Source organism: Mytilus galloprovincialis, chromosome 10, assembly GCF_965363235.1.
Source record: "Mytilus galloprovincialis chromosome 10, xbMytGall1.hap1.1, whole genome shotgun sequence".
Lineage (NCBI taxonomy): Eukaryota > Metazoa > Mollusca > Bivalvia > Mytilida > Mytilidae > Mytilus > Mytilus galloprovincialis.
Genome location: NC_134847.1, coordinates 54,901,741 through 54,926,075, shown reverse-complemented (window position 1 = coordinate 54,926,075; position 24,335 = coordinate 54,901,741). Strand labels below are relative to the sequence as shown.

The following is a 24,335-nucleotide window of genomic DNA, read 5'->3' as shown; positions in this document are numbered from 1 at the left end:
ATTACCATAGCAATTTCTGACAATACATCATCATGGGATATCCCTTTGAGTCCCTTGGTGAAAAAATGTATAGATAACTGTCTGTTTATCTTCGACATTTTTGTGAGTTCCGTTCAAGATGTCAACAAATGGACATGTATATATATCACAAATATCACAAATACTAGATTGTTTTGAAATTAAGTTTGCGAAATTTACTCACATATCCATCATTTGGTATATACCATAAGAATATCTTGAAAATTGGCACCAGAAAGTTTAGATATAAGAAATTTATAACACTTTTCCGATGAAACAAAAACTCACACATCCATTTTCAAGGGGACATAACCTTTGGTTTTCTTGGCCATTTAAAGAAAGATTGATACTCATAAATTTAAAACATAAACATTTCTATGTTTAGGAAACAGCTTTAAGTATTTTATTTCATAGCTTCAGAAAATAAAATGTAAGGTCAAGACAGGAATAACAGGTAAGGTCAACATGATTGATATAACAAATACATGTATCAATTACACTATAGGGAGATAACTCTGTAAAAATCAGCTAAACGTTTAAATCATGATGTATTGTAAAGAAAATATTAAGCTTCTCATTGATCAAAATTAGCGTTTGTCGAACTGCTATATATATATATATCCTATGAAATTTCCGAGAAAATGTGTGGTTCAAGGTGTGAAATTTTTACATTTTTGTCAAAACTTCCTTGAGTCTATATAACTTTGATCTTTACACAAATCCTTTGGCATTATCAATATGCCTATAAAGAAACAACTCAAAATAAATATCAATTTTCCCACAGCCCAACGCCATATTTCATACCATCTCCAATGAATGTGATGAGCGGTTGTAAAGCCCACCGCTGTATTTCATAAGCATATTACCCATCATGTCAATAAAATATTTTCCTGCTTTTCTTTGAACTGCAGGAAAATATAGATATACATAAATAAGAATTTCAAAGGTTTATAAGATCAAACTGTGGAAGTTTGTACATTACCTTTGTTATGTTTGTATTCAAATATAAAATAAACATCTGTGCCAGGAGCGCATCATACGCCCGTTGTATTGTGTGTGAAGTTTTATGCAGTAATTATAAATAGTTTCTAAGATACAGCAAGACATGTGAACCCCCCCCCACCCCCACTTTTTTTTTACAAAGGTATGATAAGATCCATTTCATCACCAAAAAGTATACAGATCTTAAAATTAATGTAACTTTTTCCACATGTTTACCATATCTTACAGTCAGGGGTACTACTTGTACAAGTTATTTTTATTTACTTGAACAGGGATCTCCATGGCCTGTTTAACGATGGCGCCCCACCATTGTTCAAATGTCTTGCGCCATCGTCTCATAACACGCACCATCTTTATAATGTCTTCCACCATAGTTCAAAACTGTTAACGTTTATAGTCTGACGCCATATTTTTTAGCAATTATAATCAAATGCATGTAATTGCATAACCCTTAGGCTTTTTTTTATATTATAATCCATTAAGGTTATAACACCTGAGGGATATCTGGATTAAAATCGCTAATCACTTGTACCTGAGCTTGTACAGGTAGATCAACAAACCAGACAGGAGAAAACTATCTGAAGATAGACGATTAATTTGTCGAATTAATTAACTGAGTTTCCGCAAAACAGTTTAACAAGTCGAACATGTGCTTTTATTTTGACTTACACAATCAGCATTCCCCTTTTATAAGTAGTACACAATAAGACGTAAAACAGTAATTATTATTTCATCGCAAATAACTCGAGTACTGCTGTAACCGTAATATAGAATTACTTTAAAAGTTAAAAAGTAAAAACTTAAATATTTCCTGTAAGAAAATATCGTATCGTAATTCTCAAAAATTTACTTGTAATTTTCTTACAATTCCACAAAAGTCCTCAAGTTTTGAGATGTAAATTCATGCCTTTAATGATTTTTTCCGGGTTTGCTCTATTTTTTTTTATCAGAGTTCAATGTTTCATCTCATTAATTCAACAAAGAAACTGATTGCGCAAAGATATTTGCAAGATCTTTTCGCAAGGCCTTCAAAAATTGCTCCTGTAGGGATTGTAAATGAGCAGTGTTCTGAAGATAACAGGCAAATGGGATTTTCATTGTCCATGAAATTACACTTAAATGATTAGTTAAGCCGTCTGCAAAGGGCAGATAATTTTAATTCTATTAGAGCAAAGAAATCATAAGAATTCATTAAAAAAAGAAAGGATGACTTTTCTACTTCTACAAGTAAAAAAAAATCTGAATGTCTAAGGGACACAACTCTGGCAATATTTTCTTTACCTATACAAATAAATAAAATTCACTTGTATAATTACATAAATATCCTACAAATTTACTTATATAAGTATATTAATATTACTTCTTCAAGTAATTAAAAATAACTTGTACAAGTAGTACCCATGACTGTTTTAGTGACATAACAAGAGACCCTTCTGCAATAAAATGTCCAGATTATATCAAACATTCCATTTATCTATTAAAATAAATATAATTTTGAAAGGCTTGAACAATTTGACTATTCTAGTAATTCTAGGTGTCAAATAATGGATCTTATCATACCTTCTCATTTACAGACTTAAGGTCATGCCAAAGTAATTAATTACATCCCAATAACTTTGATTTTTTAAAGCAATTAAGGTGTAATACCACCAAATCATGGTACGTCACATCCGGTTGCATACGAAAGTAGGCCTAAAAAAATATTCCCTTGAATTTGACAGTTGTAGAAAATTAACCCTGCATTTCAATGCACTTAAATTTTTCTGAGTCGTAAATATGTATGTTGGGTGTCTGAAAGCATCATTCTTTTTTTATTTGATGGTCTTATAAAATATTTTGGAACGTTAAGGTTACATAGTTACCAAAGCAAGTAACCAGTAAATAACAGTGTAAAAATTGGGTTGTCTACCCTCGGCGGTGGTTACTTTCTTATATGCAATGAAATGTAGTGTGAAATTTTCACTGTATCACTGGAAAGGATTGAACTTTACACATGCAAAGTATTTCTTTGGTTGAAATAAAGGTAAATACTGTACGATTTTTTTAAAAGTGCCAATTTAACAAAGACTAATAGGGAAAAATCAATGGTGGTATTACACCTTAATAACATCACAATTATTTGATTTTAAATGCCATTATTTACATCACAATTAATTGATTTTAAATGCCATTATTAACATTACAATTGATTGATTGAGTAGTTGTTGCTTGGTTAATGTTCAGTGGCATCCTGTAGAAAAAATTACAAAGAAAAGATAAAATGTAAGTTTCAAATTATTGTGTCTTTTAACTATGCAAGTGTATGTATCAAATGAGCTTACCTGCATAGGCATTTGTGGTACACCTCTATACTGAGGAGGTACATTAGGTCTTGGAGGTTGATGCATTTGGGGAGGTGGTACCTCACCCCTCATGGCCCTCTCCAATTCCTCTGCTGTCACAGGACGAGTTATCGTCGGGGGAGGTCGCTGTAACATCTGGTTTTCTAGTTCCTCCAGGGTATGTCCTTTCTGAATCATCTGTGGAGATCTCCTCTGTTGGTCTGGTGTTGACATTGATGGATGCTGTAGGTAAATTATTATAGTCACACTTCTGCAGGTTATCAAATCTTGACCAAATAATAGAATAAGAGACTGTGATTTGGAAATTGCTACAAAGCTAAGAACTATAAGAAAAATGTTTAATTCTAAAACAAAAGGTCTTCAAATTGATGAAAATATGGTTGAATACAAGATTTTATGTCTTAAAAAAACAATGATTATACATTTTATAAATATAATAAGATGTGGTATGATTCTTAGGATACCACATCTTATCATATCTACAAGGTTTTAACCTTAAAAGGAACAGGGATAAATTACAGTAAACGAAAGACCATTAATATAACAGAATATGTAGACAGCTCTATTACAGGCATAAACCTAAACTATAAAATATAAAGGCATTCACTCCAGACATGGGGGACCCATTTTACTGCATATAGTATGTAACAGTGTGATTTTTATAATAATTTTATATATTGTAAAAATCATCTATTTTATTACTATATTTATTATAAAAGCTTAATTCCATATTTTGAATATTGTATTTACTTCAGGCATGGTGACACTTTCTACATGTACTTAACTTCTACTGCATCCACACAGCACAAGTAACAAACCCTGCAAGTCTTTTCGTTTAAAAAAAAATTTTAAGACAGTACAGGACAGGGACAGAATACAAGATGAAATTACAATTACTGACAAATCCTTGATAAGAATTTCCTATTGTTTTTTTAACAACATGATGAATATGGTTATTCTACATAACTGACAGATATCCATTTTACCTGTCTGTGAACAGTTGTTGATGATGCTTTAGCAAAATCAAAGAGACTTTGGAGGTTGTTGACTGGTTTCTGCATGTGTGATTCTTTTGTTGGTGATCCCCAGATGTTCCTACTTGAAGGGGAAACCTAAAATTATATATAGAACTGTATAAATAGTACTGAGTGGCTATTGGTCCGGCGAGCCGGAGGAATAGTGTCAAGGTATTTGTACAGCCATTGCAATGTACATGTCATATTATGTGCCTTTGGAAGTGCGTGTAATATTGTCTTCAGTAGCACAGGTGGGCGTGTGTAATCCGCACCGATTTTCAATTTTAAGATCATGGCTAATGGCGATATCAATATTTGTGATAAATTTTGCAGTTTTTTTTCTTCAGAATTTGACAATGGAATACGATAGTTTAAACTTAAAAGAATGATGTTATCTTATAAAAGAGATTCAAAATTAGGGGAAATTAACAGGAAATGAGAAATAAAAGATAATTGATCTATATGAGAACTATAGTTTTACAAAATTACTTGACAGTGACTCTCTACTGTTAGAGCTGTATAAATGGTGGAAAAGATTTCATTTTTATATATATATAAATAAGGCCATTAGTTTTCTCGTTTGAATTGTTTTACATTGTCTTATCAGGGCCTTTTATAGCTGACTATGCAGTATGCGCTTTGCTCATTGTTGAAGGCCGTACGGTGACCTATAGTTGTAAATGTCTGTGTCATTTTGGTCTCTTGTGGACAGTTGTCTCATTGGATGATTGGCAATCATACCACATCTTCTTTTTTTTTTTTTATATAAAGCAAGAGGAGTTGAGAAAGGCCTAAAACAATGGCATGTCTAACTTAATAGAATGTAATTATATTTCGTAAATGAATCTTGCAAGTAGCTGTCAAAAGGGGTGACTGAGGGGGGTTGAGGATGTTGGATATAAGATTATAAAAAGTGGGGTAATGAAATACAGGGGACTGTTAACAAAGGTGGGATCTGGAGAAAAAAAGAGAAGGGGAACTTGGGAAAAGGAGCACACAGTGTCAGCCCCCCCCCCCCACCAAACCATGTTAATAAAATAAAATCACACCTAGAAATTCAGAATAAGATTCTAACAGTGTTGTTTACTTTATTTTGGAGGGGAGACATTATAGAAAAATCTCCCACCTCTCACTAAAAATATGGATAACTTTATGTCAAGGGGTCTATAATTCTCTTTGACAGCTACAGACAAATAATGTTGTACCTTATTCAGCTAGACCAAATTGGATCCTTTACGTTAACTTAAAATGCACGAGTCAAACACGACCCAAGTTGTTTTACAAGTAGTTTCATCTCTTTTCATACAATGTAAAGCCATAGATGAAGTAATAAATTCAAATATGGAATATATATGATTGTTTTTCAATTTTAGTATCAAGATAAGGCCCTCACAATAAAGAGTACAAACATTTGCTACCCCCTTGTGCAATAGTGCTGAAAATAATAGTACACGCACACACAAATAGTGACATGCACATTGTATTGGCTGGACAAATAGTCCTGGTACTCTATGCCGGGTAGACAGACAAATAGCAACTGTCTAAATACATGTAGTATTATTATCATTTTTGTACATAGGTGTACATGTCATGAGTGTATAAATTAAGTAAAAGTTCACAATAAAAAGAATATCAAAATTTTATTTATTTTTTCTAATTTAAGATGTTTAAATTAAGGAGGCTAGATAGAGGGTATAAGATTTTCAGAAAAAAAATGAACATTTATTTTTCATTACAAATTTTATTAATTACCTTTAGTAGTTTGTTACTTTATCATGTAGCACAAAAATCATTCCAAAAAATCAATTTGTGTTGGCCCCAGGTGACTTCTAAAATGTAGATATCATTGAAAAAGCTCCAAATTATCTCTCTTTGGTGCAAAAATGCCATTTTTTGGCATTAAAATTGAAATATCTTTTTTAACTCACCAGTGACTTATATTTTTTATTGTTGTTTTCAAATAAGCTGTGCATGAACTAAATAATTGTAAAATTTAAGCGATTTCTATAATTTAGATCTTTTTTAATTTCGATATTACCGCTATTTCTCCTATCATGCCTATTAGTTCAACAGAAAAAAACAACATTATAAATCAAAAATGTATGCTTTTTTTCGAAGGCAGATTGTGAGCGTAAACGAATGGTGACCCCATTTTTTTATTTCATTTTTCTATTAGATATAAGACAAAGTTCATTTATAGAAAAATATAGTGAAATCCTATATTAAATAAAAAAATTGATTTAGACCAGCAAGCCCCCTTAAATGAAGACAAACATAATACACGTAAAATGGTTTCTGACATTGGTTTAGTAAATCTTACAAGATGTTCAGCATCTAGAAAAGCTGGAGGAGATTCTGGTCCAAATAAATCCTCAATATTAGTCTCTCTCTGAAAATAAAAATGTTTCAATAATCTTGTATCTTGTAAATATAAGCAAAACTATTCATCTTCGTTCTTAAAATATTAAGTGGTGTCAATGTTTTTTTAGAAACACAAAACATAGAAGAATATTAGGAGAGACAACAGGGGCAATAAGGCTCACAATTTGTCCAAAATAAAGTGCAAATTAAATAATTATCAACATGATCAGTGTTTTCCCCAGCAACCTTTTACCATCATGGTAATTTGTTGTTATATTGCTAGACGGTGATGCTATCTGAAATGACTTCTTTATAGATAGTGTAATGGATGTGATGCTGAAATTTCTAGAAACAAGATGGTTTTTCAAAATTATATGCTATATAAAATTTGTAAGGACACTTTGATCTTAAATTAGCTTATAATTATAACATCACTCTTAAGGAAAAAACATTTAATATAAGCTTCAAAATATAAATATACTACATTATATTCATTTCAGTTTACCTTAGGAATCCTGTAGCTTTTGCTGACATTGAGTATTGCTGGATCTTCTATATCCTCTTCATCGTCTACAACCAGCTGACTGATACTCTGTTCCATGTACTCCTACAATGCAACAATAAATGATTATCATCATCAACTACCAAAGGGTAGTACTCTATAATTTGTTCAAAATATTATAAGCAAAGTAGATTCTGAAAAAAAGATGAAAATGTAAAAAATTTAAGACAAACAGAAAGCCAGAAGAGCAAAACATGCTCTGGTGTTTTAACATAGTCTACTATTGGTGAACATGGTGAAAGAGAAAATAGACCAAATTTGTTGGCTATAAAGGCTTGTTGACATTATCCATTGCTGAGGCTTAATAAATATCATCATCTTCATTTGAAATAAATTGAAGGAAAGAAATGGCTTGGTAAGAATGATCTGTAACTTAAGGCAATACTAATATTTACCTCCTGAGATCTATAGCTTTTGTCGGTTGTACCATATCCAGAATCTCGCATCCCTTGCCCATGTTTGGGATGGTCGTGTTCCAACACTTCAGCAAATTTCTCATGTTCTTCCTCCCAATCAAAACCCGCTACAATAATCAACATTTTAAGTTACATGTAATATTTTGGAAATAAATTTAGTAATCTTTTGTTTGGGTTGAAAAAGAGTTCACACACTGAAATGTCTCCTCTGTTTTACTTTTGATTGGATACTGATTAAAGTCTGTAATATGAAGATTTTACTTCAAGTCTCACTTAAACTTAACCTTTTCTAGGATCCTTCACTTGAAAATGAAGTCACTATCAGATAAACCATGCCAGACAGACATTTACACCTGACTATAATTCCATGACAACAAATAGTCAGCATGGTGACAGTTCAGGGACCACCTTTGATAAAATTTTATGATGGATTAGATTCAAGCAAACAGTTAAAGAAGGAAATGAAAAATTCAGCAATTTTTTACAAGTTTTCCAAAGTAAGTATCGGTTTTGAATATTGAATGATGGAAGGGGGAGTGTAGAGGGGGCAGCAGCCAAACAGTGTCCATGCATATCTAAATGGAGGTCAAGTTCAATATTTACTTTTTTTCCACTTTCACCACTCAGGAGTTATGGTTCTTGAATGATTGAAAAATGGTGTTTCTTTTCTGCAACTTTCAACACAGGCAAGTCAAATACCTTTCTTTTAAAGACTTATAATGTCCTGAATTTTTAAGCATATTTCAGACTAAATCAAAATTTTTAAATCTTTTGTGTTTCTTACTGTAACATCATTCACTTTTTATTACACTGCACCAAATGCTCATTACAATAAAATACTTTTAATAGTGCTTTAAACTTTAATTTATACACAAAATTCACCTTCCCTTTTTCTTATTTAACTATATACAGTGTAAACTGTGTAATCCAACACACTGGGGGACCAGAAAAAAATGTAGGATTAACCCTTTCAACGCTACACAAAAAAATAGAAAAATGGCTGCAGCTGCTGCATTTTTTTTGAGTTCATTCATTAGAACAGTATATTCCTTTTCAGACTGCTGTATCTTTTTTATTATAAGAGATACAGAAAAAGTTATTGCATGAAAAATGCTCAGGAGAGTATGAACTGTAATGTTAGGCAGTTATTTCAGTAAAATTTTTATCAGGTTACCTGCATTTTCAGGTAATTAACAGGTAAAAGGTGTGATTTGTTACATTTGTGTTGAATTTTGAATAAAAACTACTTTTCGTCTTCATCTATTTTGTTTTTTTATCTGCCATATAATAAAGAAGACACCAATTGCTCGATTTTGAGCGTATTGCACCATACACAACGTATTATGTAATCATGGCACAAATCAGTGGCTCCGTCCTCAAAAATTTTCAGTCAACCTCCGTTTTCCCCCCTTTTTCTACGTCTCGTAATGATCGATCAAATCATATTTCCCACACGAATTGAATGTAATAAACACTTTGAGATAACAAGAAACCTTTTAACTAATCCTCGTCATCAGTTTCGCCATAGAAATGCTGAAATATTTCCATATTTACAGCTTCGTTTCCGATTTCCGCCATTTGCATTTGTCAAAATATTTGTTTTTATTTTCCTTCAATTTTCCTTCTACTGCATGATTTTACAATAAGAATTGCCGGAATTTCAAGCGCAAATGAGACCTTGCATATCCTCGATTCATACAAGGAAAAATTAGAGAGGACCCGAAAGAAAACCGAATGGTTTAAGAGTCCTTATGAAAAATCCGTTGTCATCGCGGCATATGCCGCGAATAGCAGTGGTGGACGGCGTATGTCATCGCGGCATATGCCGTGTATAGCGTTGAAAGGGTTAAGCAGGATGTTGGAATACTCGGGTGTTTTCTGCAAGGATACATGTAGGCATATTTTGAGACCATGAAAATGTGTCGGTTAAAGCAGGATGTTGGAAGACTTGGGTGTCAGATTAGGCAGGTTACACTGTATATGATGATTACTGCTCCTTGGTTAATAAAAACAAGTGAGATTTTGAGCCAGTGTACCCCTGCCCATGCAAAACCATTTACAACTGTTTAATGATACATTTTAGGCTGAATGATTTGTGGTGCCTTAAATCTTTAAACTGTCCAAAAATACATGTCCATACACTGATGTTTATTAGCTTTGTACCTTCTATTTCCCCACCAAATGTTTCATCATTCAGGAAATCAATATCGTCATCATTTTCTTCACAATCATCATACTCTGGTGGATTTGCCCCAACGGCCTAAAAGAAAAAAGATATTTAACTATGTTTTGTAGTATAAAATTCTTTCATTTGTTCAAACCCTGTTGCTTAAATTTTAAAAACTATATTACATGTATAATATATGTACCACTAATCATGCTAATGGCACTATTCTATTTTTCTTAATTTCATATATTTATCACTAAAATGCATGCAACTGTCTTTAAAATAAGCCATTTTATGAAGGCATGCAAGAAATAATCAGACATTTAAAGAACTCTAATAACAGGGGTTTCCCTAATTTTGAACATACACTATACAAAATTTTAGGCCAAAAAAAAATATATGTCTGTGTAAGGCTACATCATCAAAATAAATAGGGTAGGTAGGTGGGTATTTCGCTTTCATTATTTTTTTTCCATTATTTTTTTCTGCGGTCCGTCTTGCCGTGTCCGATTTGTCCATGGGCTGAAATTACCCGTATTTTTAATGATTGGATTATTTCCATTTTTTATTGATTGGAAAAAAATGGCGGCAAAATGTTTATTAATCACACATTAAAAGTTGTGAATTTCCTTAAAACAGCTATCATATTCATGATTATGAACATTGGAATGTATCAGGTACATGTATCACTATCTTCACTTTTAACACGAGTTCAGTATATTTTTCACATTATGACGGAAATAAAATGGCTTAGGGTCGGCGCTCTGGTAACCATAAACAGACATATATTTTTTTTTGGCCTTAAGTTGGAAACCTGGAAACCATACTAACAGAAAAGTTTATGAAATAAAAGTGTGTTATGAATTTGTTCACACAATATATTATGATTATTGGTTTTATCAGTTTAATAAAGTGGACTCATAAGTCTGTGGTGCACAGATACACCGGACTGCACTAAAATTGAAAGTAAGCTGCAAAATTAAAAGTGAAAGTTGTCTACAAAATGCATGAACAATGTAGGATTGTAGCACTATCACCTATATCTATGCCTATGGATGGACAAGAGAAAATTGTCAACAAGCTGTTTTGCATGCAATTAGGGATCACCATATTTAATATTATCTCAACTTAGTCTTAAGCATATAAGTAATGAATTTGTAGTTGATTTAGTCTGTTGTAATGAAATTATATAAAATGGGCAAATAAATATTGCTTTGACCAAAAAAAAAAACAAGCATGAAAACCTAAACTAATTTGATAGGTAATTTCACAGGAAGTAGAAACGTATAATGATAAAGTAATGTATTGTTTTTAAATGAAGGGAAGTATCTAAAGAACATAGAACACATACAGAAACACCAGATTTTAACTTAGAAAACGTGTCTTCCATTTCTCAAGCCATTTTTGCATCATTTCCAAATAATCTCTAATACTCGAATTGTATTTTTATTACAACCACTAATTGATCGATTAAATGTTTCATTAATTAAATGTCATAACATTTTTTATGCGTACTATATTAAAATATATTCAATTTATACCATTGTAATATATTGCGCAGAATTTAGAGGCTACTATCCCCTCAGACCATTTCCGCCATGACTCGTTAATCAACGGAAAATTCCGACTTTGTTGATAAACAAGGGAATGTGACGTTAATTTTGATGTGCAATGTATACATTTTAATGAATATTGTTTAATGAACATCCTCGATGATGTAAATTCACGTTTAAATGGTATGATTGCCAAATAAGGCGCCCATGGCTTTCCGATATGTCTGAGGTCGACATCACCGAGGAACTGCCGAACGGTGACGATTCCGCATTCACGGAAGAACAACAACACGACGAAGACGGGACCCGAGACCACGCGGATGACAACTCAATCTCAGCAGAACATGTATATGTAGCCACATCTCAAGGCATTCTGTCAGCTGAACAATTTGCAGAAAATGTGAATGCACAAAATCAGTTTAAAACAACACACATTGTGATTCATGATCAAACACTAACAGTTGATTCTGGAGGACTAAAAACACCTTCAACTCCACTCCCCCCTCCAACGCCTGCAACACCCCTAAGTAGAGAAAAGGGTTTAAGGTACCAATGGGATGAATCAGTTCATGAACACGTTTTACCAGTTCGCTGCAAAAATACAAACGGAGAACTGCACAAAGCAAAATTTGGTTCAGGTATTAAACCAATTATAATATGAGCTCGTAGTAGTATCATCTATGAATGAGTATAATAACAAATAAGTTTTTCACGAATATAAAAGCATGGTTGGTTAACATGTACACGAAGCATGTACATTGAACCAAACACGAGAAAATAAGAAATAAAATGCTAAAACACAAAAACATCAAAAAAGTCAAATAGCATTGCCTGAAAAGAACCCTTAACCCCCCTCATTTAGAAATTATATACATGATATATGAAATTGACAACTATATTAAACATGTTAAAAGTTTGTGCTTGCAATTTCCTTTTCCATACATTCTGTCTTTATTATTCCAGGGTGACGGTGTGCATGGTTTTTGAAATCTGAGACTTAAATTTTGGCAACTGAGTGACAACTCCATTAAATTTTAAAAGCATATAATTAACAGATACAGTAGAAAGGACAGATAATCAGCTTCTTTCCATATTCAATGCATTTTCTCTTTGCAATGTTGCTAATGATAAGCCAAAAAATTAAAGGATCACTAACATCATCAAGTAGGTAGCATGAATATAAATTCTTCCTGGGACATGTAGATTAAAGTTTTTTGCAGGGTTCCTTTTATATGGTTTTATAGTCTCTGTGTATATCATGAAATGGTTAATAATACATGTTTTTTTTAGGTGGTAGGGGTAGGTGTATAAAAGGTTTAGACGATTGGTTTACCCCGAACGAGTTTGAGGCACATAGTGGAAGAGCCAGTAGTAAAGATTGGAAGAGAAGTATAAGATATGGTGGTCGTACATTGCAGTGTCTGATAGATGATAATATTTTACAGCCACATGCCACTTCCTGTACATGTGCAGCATGCTGTGATGACGATGCTGTAGTAAGTACTTTATAAATACATATTCATATACCAAAATAAGGTGGTATGATTGCCAATGAGATAACTCTTCACAAGAGACTAAATGACACAGAAATGAACATCCATAGGTCACAGTACGGCCTTCAACAATGAGCAAAGCCCACACAGCATAGTCAGCTATGAAAGGCCCTGAAATGACAAATGTAAAACAATTCAAACAAAAAAATTAACCTTCTTATTTATGTACAAAAAATGAAAAAAAAAATATGTAGCTCATCAATAAACGACAACCACTGAATTACAGGCTCCTTACTTGGGACAGACACACATGTATACAGAATGTGGCGGGGTCAAACATGTTAGCTTATAAGAAAATCCCTGCAGGTATTCCATGTATTCATAGCAGGTTCCAATGCAAGATGGAAAATATTTGAATTAAATCCAATCATGAATAATACATGTTTGAGTATTTAAAAAAATCACCTAGACCATTTTGTGTTATGGAGAATTGATAAAAATACTGGTTGTGGGTTTGTGGTAATCATGATACATGTAGTAATATCAGCTTATGAAATAATGATTAAACAAAGAATATTAATTTAGCAGATGTGGCTATGGTATGATTGACCATGTTGACAATGAAACAAATAATATATATTTATACCCAAAAAATATGGGCTGTTATGGCTAATAAGATTTCATTATTTTTTTTAAATTTAGTAATTATTATTGATGGAAATTTAAAGGTAAAGAATTATTTCAAACAAAGTATTTTAATTTCACCATGTTGAGCTGTCCAATTTTAAAATTTGGCTTATCATGCTTATCTTGTGTAATAAAGTAAGAGATTATACCATCAAACTAGCATGTCTATATATAATTTTGCATTTCAGACAGGACCGGTTCGATTATTTGTGCCTTATAAACGACGAAAGAAAGACAGCGAAAGTGGACCAGGTGGACCATTGTCACCAGCCCCAACAACTTCCCCACAATTTGTAGCAAAGAAACAACGTCTAAATTCTACAAAGACACCAACATCATCATCAATGATTCCAGCAACACTTACGCCGGTCTCCATTGGGAAAGACCATGGTAAATCATAGCACTTTAAAGTCTTAAAGAGCACAAAATAAACAATCGTAAATATAAGGTTTAAGTTGCAATTCAGAATTGAAAATATTCATTTAAAATCAATTTGTCTGTTATTAAGGACATGAAGATATTTTATGTCTTTAGATTATATAAATGATTCTATGTAGCTAGTTGAAATTTTGAAACCCAAGTACTACAATTTATATACATGTACATATAGGATCAGCTAACATTATGCAATTATTCATAATGCAATTGCTTTAGATTTCATTGAAAGAGAAAACAAGAACAATTTTATTGGTGTCCTTTATTTGTATCCTGCACATCACAGAAAAGGGGAACATGGTTATGGTCTCCGTCTGAAACACAACAATACTCAGAAATCTTTTGCCAGAAAGCTTTCATAGTACAATTATTTTTCATCATAATTGAATAAATCATTTTTAATGGATTTGTGGGACTTAAACCATATTTGGAGCACTGTAATAGTGTCACCATGTAAAAGCAATTTTTCTGTTGCCATTTTATACTTTCATTTAGATTTGACTATTTTTTTATTGTCGAGTCTGCGACAGCTCAACATAGGGATAGTGATCCAGCGGCGGCGGTGTTAGCTAACTTCTTAAAAGCTTTATATTTTAGATTGTAGAAGACTTGGATGCTTCATACTTTGTATATGGATGCTTCATGTTATAAAGTTTCCATCAGTCACATGTCCAATGTCCTTGACTTCATTTTAATGGTTCAGTGACTACTTGAAAAAAAAGTTTAGATTTTTTGTAATGTTAAATTCTATCTTATTATAAGTAAAAGATAACTATATTTGGTATGTGCGTACCTTGCAAAGTCCTCATGCCCGCCAGACAATTTTAACTTGACCTCGACCTCATTTCACAATAAACAAGGTTAAGTTTTGGTGGTCAAGTCCATATCTCAGATACTTTAAGCAATAGGTCTAGCATGTCTAGTTTATTCGGTGTATGGAAGGATTGTAAGGTGTGCATGTCCAACTGGCAGGTGTCCTCTGACCTTGACCTCATTTTCATGGTTCAGTGGTTATAGTTAAGTTTTTGTGTTTTGGTCTGTTTTTCTTAAACTATTAGCAATGGTCAACTATATTTGTTGTATGGAAGAATGGTTTGTTGTACATGCCTGTCTGGCATGGTTCATCTTACCTTGACCTTATTTTCATGGTTCATTGGTGAATGTTTAATTTCCTTGGTTAATGTTAAGTTTATGTGACAGTTGTATTAATACAGCTTTATATTTAGGACTATCAACAAAATATCAATGATTAGTAAAGAAGGCGAGACATTTCAGCGTGTGTACTCTTGTGTAATTATATATATACAGTTATTGTACTTTATATTGACACATAATTTGATGTCTCATTTATACAGCATGGGGAGATTTCATTATGGTTCAATCATCAATCTTGTTGACTTTAATAAAATATTTTTATCTTTAGCTCAAAGTAACATAACTGAATCTTGTGGACTTAATCTCAGTTTTATTTATATAACATTTGAAATTGAAGATTTCTAAAAATGTAATTTTCAAAAAAAAAAGTTTTCTTTACATTATAATTTCTGTTTGATAATATCAAAATTTCATGAATGAACTAATTGTAATTATTTGTACATAGGAATGATGCTATCTATTGCCACATCACAACCACAGCAACATGCCCATCCAATAAAAGTGACCAATACTGAGGGAGAAACTGTCCAGATATTGACCACTGATGGACACGGAAATCTTATTTCAGGAGGTAATTATTTACTAAGATTGGACCATTCTGACGGACTTCATACCAAAGTCAGATCGCCAACAAAATAGGTATACATGTATGTAGACAACCTTTTATTTACAAGGGGCACAGGTTAACAAAAATAGCAACTGACAAAAAAACTCAGTATTATTGAAGTAATGTAAATCAAGGCATGATAATGTAATTTATGTTGGCATTTTTGACGATTTGCGTAATATTTCTGCTGATTTGTCTTATTTTGATATTACAAACATAAAAAGGAATGATAATCATGATAATTGATGGCAGATTTCTTGCAATGAAAATTGAAATATAAAAAGTAACAAAACAGCTCATGGATGTTTGCAAGTGTACATATGCATGATCAAGACGAGATCTGCAGCTCAATTTGTCTCTATTACCAATGCTTTTGAATTGGCAAGATAGACATGATAGATGTCTTTTATAAAAACAACAATATAGCAATAAGCTCTTCACAGTCTTTATTGGTTGATAAAAATGTGATTGATAAATTTCTTCATTTCTTTGTCTACAATCTTTCAAATAAGAAATATAGATCAATATGATGAACAGGAGAGTAGAACACATCAAACTATCTAGATCATCAATTTCAAAATTTTATTTACATGTACCATTGAAATAAACCATTTAAAAACTGGTATTGGACTTTTACAGGTTATTGATACTGATCATTAAAAAAAACATAAGAGCTGTTAGCCTAAAACACTGTAAAGTTGTGGACCAATATAGCTTTGGTTTGTATACAGAAAACCCTAGGGATTTTGTGGAAGTCTGTTTTTGAGCTTTAAAAGGCAATGCTTTAATATGCCAGGAAGGTTCTATTGTAAGATATATACTTGGTATTAGTTTTCTTTTCTACTTAAATGACTGATGTATTACTGACAACATTGAGTTTCAGATGCTGTTATGATGACCTCCATACCAATGACACCTAAGACACCTCATGGATCTGCAATATCATTACCTGATGTTAATGAACAGAGGCAGTGGTGGCAGTTAGAAGAGGTAAATTATTATATCATGCCACATACAAATGTAATAAGAGCTAAATTATTCTGTCCATTTGCTTCGCTTAAATTTAACCCAAGGAGTGCAGTCTTTAAGCTTAACAACAGACCCAACAGCCCATGCTTGAAAATGCTATCAGTACTGTAAAAATCATATCTGCAAACCAATAGAAATTAATGAAAAACTTTCATAAAATTCTTCCTCTTTTTCATATGAAACCCTCTTTTGACGTGTTTTTCATACATGCAAGTGTAATAACAAGCTAATTTCATGTATATACATGTATAAGGAATTGTACATAATTTTTTAAATTCTTAAATAAATATCTCTGATTAGCAACCACTGTTCTACATGCAATTGCTGCTTTAGAAACCTATTTATAGTAAACAGCATTGCTGCAACAGTGGATAAATCATGCTCTCTTCAGTTGGACTGCATAAACCAAATTTATTTTGCTTTTCCAAGCCACGGTTTGTAGTCATCATAAAATGAAGCAAAAATATTGGTATGCAACACAAGTATTACATTGTATTATGAGTACAGAAATGAGAATAAAATGAAAACTCAAACCGTGTTGAAAAAATATGGGTTGGTGATTATGCAAGATATAATATTTCAATGTAAAATATGAAATTAACAAAAAGAAGTTGTTTGATGACTCTATTGAGGGTATTGGGACAGAGGGTGTTTGCTGTTTGTGAAGAATAAAAAACTGCAGCTATGACTAAATCAAAGTTGTTGCTGTCGACTTTTTGAACTCAATATATATCTATATATGTCTATATCAACGGACATAATAAGTTGTGCTTGTGTCAATTTTTTAAATCCAATCATGTTTTTTAGCTCACCTGGCCTAAAAGGCCAAGTGAGCTTTTCTCATCACTTGGCGTCCGTCGTCGTTAACCTTTACAAAAATCTTCTTCTCTGAAACTACTGGGCCAAATTTAATCAAACTTAGCCACAATCATCATTAGGGTATTTAATTTGAAAAATGTGTGGCGTGACCTGGCCAACCAACCAAGATGGCCACCATGGCTAATAATAGAACATAGGGGTAAAATGTAGATTTTGGCTTATAACTCTGAAACCGAAGCATTTAGAGCAAATCTGACATGGGTTAATTTGTTTATCAAGTCAAGATCTAGCTGCCCTAAAATTGTCAGACAAAAATGGTCAGTTGACCCCTTAAGGAGTTACAGCCCTCTACAGTCAATTTTTAACACTTTAAATAAGTTTTGTAAATTTTTAACAAAATATTTTCCTCTGTAACTAATGAGCTAAGTTCATTAAAGATGAAGATAATTGTAAGTAGCAAGAATGTTCAGTAAAGTAAGATCTACAAACACATCACCATCACCAAAACACAATTTTGTCATTAATCCATCTGTGTATTTTGTTGAATATGCACATAGACCAAGTGAGACACAGGCTCTTAAGAGTCTCTAGTTGTTGCTTTTTTTGCACCAATGTGTTCCATGATTCTTGCGCTTTAGATATCATTCACAAGTCTGAATTTCCTGATACAAAGTCATTGTATAAATTAAAAAAATCCACAGTTTAATTTTCTAATCATAGAAATTTGAGACATACAGTGATTTGCATTCTTGGAGACAGTGTACAACTCTTAACACTAATATTTCATGTCCTTCTCATAATCAATCTTGGTAGATGATGTCATCATAGAGCAGCAGAATATGAAGACTAAATTTTGCATGTTTGGTTGATTACTCCAAAGAAAAATGAAAAACCAAAATTTGAATCAGGAAGTTTTAAATGAGAAGAAATTATCGACAGTTATGTGTTACTGAAATGAACAGATTCCAGAAATCGTAAAAAATTTTTTAATAAAAAAAATCAAGGCAGGACGATTTTAGATTGGCAGGCGGGGATGAAAATCTATTGATTAATTTTAATTGGCCTAATTTGATGAATTAAAATGACCGATTTTAAAGTGACACATACCTTTTTACACACTTATTGGAAATGTTTATATCCTCTTTCAGATGGCTAATAATCTGCTTACTCAAGCTCACCAATTTAAGTCCATGGTAGAACAAGCCAAGCAGCAGAGTCAGTTAAGCAGGGACGCTGCCATACAACAAGTTAAAATGCAGTGTGAAAAAGAAAAACAAGAAGTAGGTTTTGTCTGATGACATATAAACTAAATACAAATTCTTGCAAAAATTATATTCAAGGGATTTTGTGTTTAATTTATATTCTGACATGAGGACCAATTTTTGTGGGAAAAAATCTTGCATATTGATTTTTACATATTCTGCATACATATCTACATTAAATATTTAAATTCATGGTTTACCTATATAGGTAAAACTACATTTTTTTTTTAAATAAAAGTATTGAAAATTGAAACAAGGAAGAAGTGATGTTATTGTGTGCATATAGAAAATTTATAGATCTTAGAACAATTGCATTATAGACTATCCTTGGTCTTCTCAAAGAGATTGAGTTTCTCGCTTGAGTTGCTTTTTTGAAAATGAAGCCAAATTGATCATTCCTTTAACATGTTAAATGCAATTTTTAATTTAATGTTTAATTGTTAACCCTTTAATTTGATGTTTTATTGTTAACCCTTTAATTTGATGTTTTATTGTTAACCCTTTTGCACAGAAATTTTGATCCAAACAGTGATACAAGAAATTTACCACCCTCTGGCTGATATTCTTGATCCGTCTTATTACCAGTGTAACGTTTACCACCCTCTCGCTGCTAATCTTGATCCATCTTATTACCGGTGTAACATTTACCATTGAACAAGATGGTTAATATTTTTAGCTCACCTGGCCCGAAGGGCCGAGTGAGCTTTTCCCATCACTTTGCGTCCGGCGTCGTCCGGCGTCGTTAACTTTTACAAAAATCTTCTCCTCTGAAACTACAGGGCCAAATCATCATTAGGGTATCTAGTGTAAAAAATGTGTCCGGTGACCCGGCCAACCAACCAAGATGGCCGCCATGGCTAAAAATAAAACATAGGGGTAAAATGCAGTTTTTGGCTTATAACTCAAAAACCAAAGCATTTAGAGCAAATCTAACATAGGTCAAATTGTTTATCAGGTTAAGATCTATCTGTCCTGAAATTTTCAGATGAATTGGGCAACCCGTTGTTGGGTTGCTGCCCCTGAATTGGAAATTTTGCTGTTTTTAGCTCACCTGGCCCGAAGGGCCAAGTGAGCTTTTCCCATCACTTTGCGTCCGGCGTCCCTCGTCGTTAACTTTTACAAAAATCTTCTCATCTGAAACTACTAAGCCAAATTTAATCAAACTTGGCCACAATCATCATTGGGGTATCTAGTTTAAAAAATGTGTCCAGTGACCCCGCCAACCAACCAAGATGGCCACCATGGCTACAAATAGAACATAGGGGTAACATGCAGTTTTTGGCTTATAACTCAAAAACCAAAGCATTTAGAGCAAATCTGACAATTGGTAAAATTGTTTATCAGGTCAAGATCTATCTGCCCAGAAATTTTCAGATGAATCGGACAACCCGTTGATGGGTTGCTGCCCCTGAATTGGTAATTTTATGGAAATTTTCTGTTTTTGGTTATTATCTTGAATATTATTATAGATAGAGATAAACTGTAAACAGCAATAATGTTCAGCAAAGTAAGATTTACAAATAAGTCAACATGACCGAAATGGTCAGTTGACCCCTTAAGGAGTTATTGCCCTTTATAGTCAATTTTTAACCATTTTTCGTAAATCTTAGTAATCTTTTACAAAAATCTTCTCCTCTGAAACTACTGGGCTAAATTAATCCAAACTTGGCCACAATCATATTTGGGGTATGTCGTTTAAAAAATGTGTCCGGTGACCCGGCCATCCAACCAAGATGGCTGCCACGGCTAAATATAGGACATAGGGGTAAAATGCAGTTTTTGGCTTATAACTCAAAAATCAAAGCATTTAGAGCAAATCTGACGGAGTGAAATTGTTTATCATGTCAAGATCTATCTGCCCTGAAATTTTCAGATGGATCCGACAACCGGTTGTTGGGTTGCTGCCCCATAATTGGTAATTTTAAGAAAATTTTGACGTTTTTTGTTATTATCTTGAATATTATTATAGATAGAGATAAACTGTAAACAGCAATAATGTACAGCAAAGTAAGACCTAAAGATAAGTCTAACATGACAAAAATGGTCAGTTGACCCCCTAAGGAGTTATTGTCCTTTATAGTCAATATTTAACAATTTTCATAAAATTTGTAAATTTTTACTAACATTTTCCACTGAAACTCCTGGGCCAAGATCATTATAGATAGAGATAATTGTAAGGAGCAAGAATGTTCAGTAAAGTAAGATGTACAAACACATCACCATCACCTCAACACAATTTTGTCATGAATCCATCTGCTTCCTTTGTTTAATATTCACATATACCAAGGTGAGCGACACAGGCTCTTTAGAGCCTCTAGTTTGTTATTATCTTGAATATTATCATAGATAGAGATAAACTGTAACCAGCAATTATGAAAGTAAGATTTACAAATAAGTCAACGTGACCGAAATGGTCAGTTGACCTCTTTAGGAGTTATTGCCCTTTATAGTTAATTTTTAACCATTTTTTGTAAGTCTTAGTTATCTTTTATAAAAATCTTGTCCTCTGAAACTACTAGGCCAAATTAATCCAAACTTGGCCCCAATCATCTTTGGGGTATCTAGTTTAAAAAATGTGTCCTGTGACCTGGCCATCAAATCAAGATGGCCACCACGGCTAAAAATAGAACATAGGGGTAAAATGCAGTTTGGCTTATAACTCAAAAACCAAAGCATTTAGAGCAAATCTGACAATTGGTAAAATTGTTTATCAGGTCAACATCTATCTGCCCTAAATTTTTCAGATGAATCAGACAACTCATTGTTGGGTTGCTGCCCCTGAATCGGTAATTTTAAGGAAATTTTGCTGTTCTTGGTTATTATCTTGAATACTATCATAGATAAAGATAAACTGTAAACAGCAATAATGTTCAGCAAAGTAAGATTTACAAATAAGTCAACATGACCGAAATGGTCAATTGACCCCCTAAGGAGTTATTGTCCTTTATAGTCAATTTTTAACAATTTTCATAAAATTTGTAAATTTTTATTAACATTTTCTACTGAAACTACTGGGTCAAGTTCATTATAGATAGGGATAATTGTAAGCAGCAAGACTGTTTAGTAAAGTAAGATGTACAAACACATCACCATCACCAAAACACAATTTTGTCATGAATCCATAAGCTTCCTTTGTTTAATATTCACAAAGACCAAGGTGAGCGACACAGGCTCTTTAGAGCCTCTAGTTTACTATTTTTAAAAATGATGCTGTTATATAAGAATTAATAGGTGTTCTTTTGCTTGTTTTTTTTAAAATATAAAAATGCATTTGTTAATTCAATCAGAGTATTTGTAAACCTTACATATAAATGGACTTACTTCTTCTGCCAGTTAACATTATATTCACTCTACATGGTTAAAGATTTTAAAATCTTAATTACTTTCTGAAAAATATCCTGGATTTGTACAAAAATAGACAGTAGCTTGTTTATGAGCAAATATAACAGATGTTTTAAAAAAAATCCTGTACTTTACTTATAACTTGGCTTAGTTTTTCTGTGAGTTCACATTATATTCCCTCTGTGGTAAAAGTTTATAAAATATCATTGAATTATACCAAACTTGGACAAAAGCTTGTTTATGATCAAAAGCTATTATCTAGAAAGATATTTTGTAAAAAATTATTTCCTGTTTTTCCATATATATTACTTTAAAATGAACTTATTTTTTCTTCCAATTATTACATTCAGTCTAGATCTGCAGTTAAAGTTTTTAAAATATTTATTACATTCATAAACTATCCTGGATTTTTACCAAACTTGGACAGAAGCCTTTTACAATCAACAGATAGTTTCTAGGAGAAAATGTTTTAACATATTTTTCCCCATTTTAGTTGAGCCTGGGACTAACAGAAAAAGTAGGTGAGACACTGGGTTCCATGTATTGAATATTTGAGTAACTGATTACAATAGTAACGTGATTATATTTTTGTAGGCTTTACAACAAACAAGATTAGAATTCCAAATACAGATGTCAAGAGCACTGATGGAAGAGAGGGCACAGAAAGAAATGGCTGTGCAGCATGCCCTGGCATCATCTAGGGCAGACCTTCAGGATAAAATAGATTCTGTGACTGTAGTCGCTGTAGATAAAGTTACATATAATGATAACTGGGCACAACAACAAAACGATCAAAATCAAATTCATGTGGAAATGATTAATGGTGAAATGGTGGAGGACGACTCGGACAAAGATAAAGGCGTGGACGGATGAAAATATGTGTTCTCGCATTTGAATATATGAAACATTTCTGTTCAAAACAGAGATATATGTTATTGATCTTAAGACACTCATAAATGAGTTTTTACCAATCAAAATGGTACATTCTTGAAACAAATCATGTAAAATGCATTTTTCATACCTAGTTCGTTTGAATGAAGTGCTTTATGATATTTGTTTAGTACTTGTCATGTTTATTAGTTGCTTTGTGGTAACAATACATACAATACAGCTAAAAGGGAAGCAATCATGTTTGTTTTTTGTTACCACTGTTTTAACACATTTGAAATACATTTTGTTAAATTTCTATCTTGTTTTAATAACTTTAATACTAAATAAAGAATATCAAAAGGATCAATTTTCAAGATAAAGAGTGTCAAAAAATTAATGTTATAAAGCTTTAATTTTGTTTGAAGTCTACATAAATAAGAATGGAAATGTTATGCTGCAAAAAGCCTGCAATTGGGAGCAGGGATGGGGTCGATTACTTTAAAATGTAATCGATTGAATTACAATTACTTTGCTAATAAAATGTAATCGATTACATTACAATTACACCCTTTTTCATATGTAATCGATTACATTAGATTACTTTTCTTTAAAGTAATCATGATTACTTATGATTACATTGTATATTGCAATATCAAAGTTTTTTTGATAATTTTTTATCCTCACAAAAAAGCTAATTTTGGTGATTTTTTTAAAAGCCTTAAATTATTCATCTTAATTAAAAGAATTTATAGAATAGTACAGTGTAACATGTGTAATTTGATAAAATAGCTTTTACAAACAAGTGCATGTCCTTTCTCTATGTAAAAGATATAACTTTATTTTTTTTCTACAAATTTTAACCAACTGCCTAATTAACAAAAAAACTGAACAAATAAGGAAAAATTAATTAAGTATAGTTTTATTGTCTGTTGGGACGTAATTGACATATTCATTAATGTTTTTACAGGTGTTAATCACCACTTCCATTTTTTTTAACAAACAATAGGTGAGCTTGGGTATTAAAATTTTATTGTCTTAATAACAATATCAATAAAGTTAAAAGTGGTTGATTGTCATTATTTTGTTTGAAATTTTTTAATACTTGATCTAATTAATAATTATTGTCAGGTGAAAACACAAAACAGCTTTGTAACTTAGGAAAGTATATACATTTCTCTTTAAATTAAGAAACAGTCTAT

General features: G+C 32.3%; 2 protein-coding genes across 7 annotated transcripts in view; one reads left to right on the top strand and one right to left on the bottom strand.

Moving 5' to 3' along the window:
• LOC143047875 (uncharacterized) overlaps positions 1–11,325 on the bottom strand; it is a 37,672-nt gene extending 26,347 nt beyond the window's left edge. For all 5 annotated transcript variants that reach the window (XM_076221193.1, XM_076221195.1, XM_076221196.1 and 2 more), the window contains exons 1-7: positions 11,236–11,325; positions 9,881–9,977; positions 7,697–7,824; positions 7,245–7,346; positions 6,699–6,767; positions 4,349–4,474; positions 3,342–3,584 (exon numbers count right to left, since the gene is read on the bottom strand). In XM_076221193.1, the coding sequence (XP_076077308.1) occupies positions 3,342–3,584; positions 4,349–4,474; positions 6,699–6,767; positions 7,245–7,346; positions 7,697–7,824; positions 9,881–9,977; positions 11,236–11,274 (804 nt within the window). In that variant the 5' untranslated portion in view covers positions 11,275–11,325. The remainder of the gene's footprint in view (positions 1–3,341; positions 3,585–4,348; positions 4,475–6,698; positions 6,768–7,244; positions 7,347–7,696; positions 7,825–9,880; positions 9,978–11,235) is intronic.
• A 193-nt stretch (positions 11,326–11,518) lies between these two features.
• On the top strand, positions 11,519–23,484 carry LOC143047874 (deformed epidermal autoregulatory factor 1 homolog). 2 transcript variants are annotated; one of them, XM_076221192.1, is made up of 7 exons: positions 11,519–12,075; positions 12,728–12,933; positions 13,806–14,007; positions 15,653–15,778; positions 16,698–16,804; positions 18,811–18,942; positions 22,861–23,484. In XM_076221192.1, the coding sequence occupies exons 1-7, from the start codon at positions 11,658–11,660 to the stop codon at positions 23,137–23,139; spliced, it is 1,470 nt and encodes a 489-aa protein (XP_076077307.1). In that variant the 5' UTR covers positions 11,519–11,657; the 3' UTR covers positions 23,140–23,484. The 2 variants fall into 2 exon arrangements, with proteins under 2 accessions (XP_076077307.1, XP_076077306.1); XM_076221191.1 differs by having other exon boundaries at positions 16,692–16,804.
• The last annotated feature ends 851 nt before the right edge of the window (positions 23,485–24,335 follow it).

Bases quoted from the DNA above. Each gene is read 5' to 3' on its own strand.
- LOC143047874 (XM_076221191.1), top strand. From the start codon at position 11,658: ATGTCTGAGGTCGACATCACCGAGGAACTGCCGAACGGTGACGATTCC. The intron at 12,076-12,727 runs GTATTAAACCAA...TGTTTTTTTTAG, and splicing joins CAAAGCAAAATTTGGTTCAG to GTGGTAGGGGTAGGTGTATA. The intron at 16,805-18,810 runs GTAAATTATTAT...ATCCTCTTTCAG, and splicing joins AGTGGTGGCAGTTAGAAGAG to ATGGCTAATAATCTGCTTAC.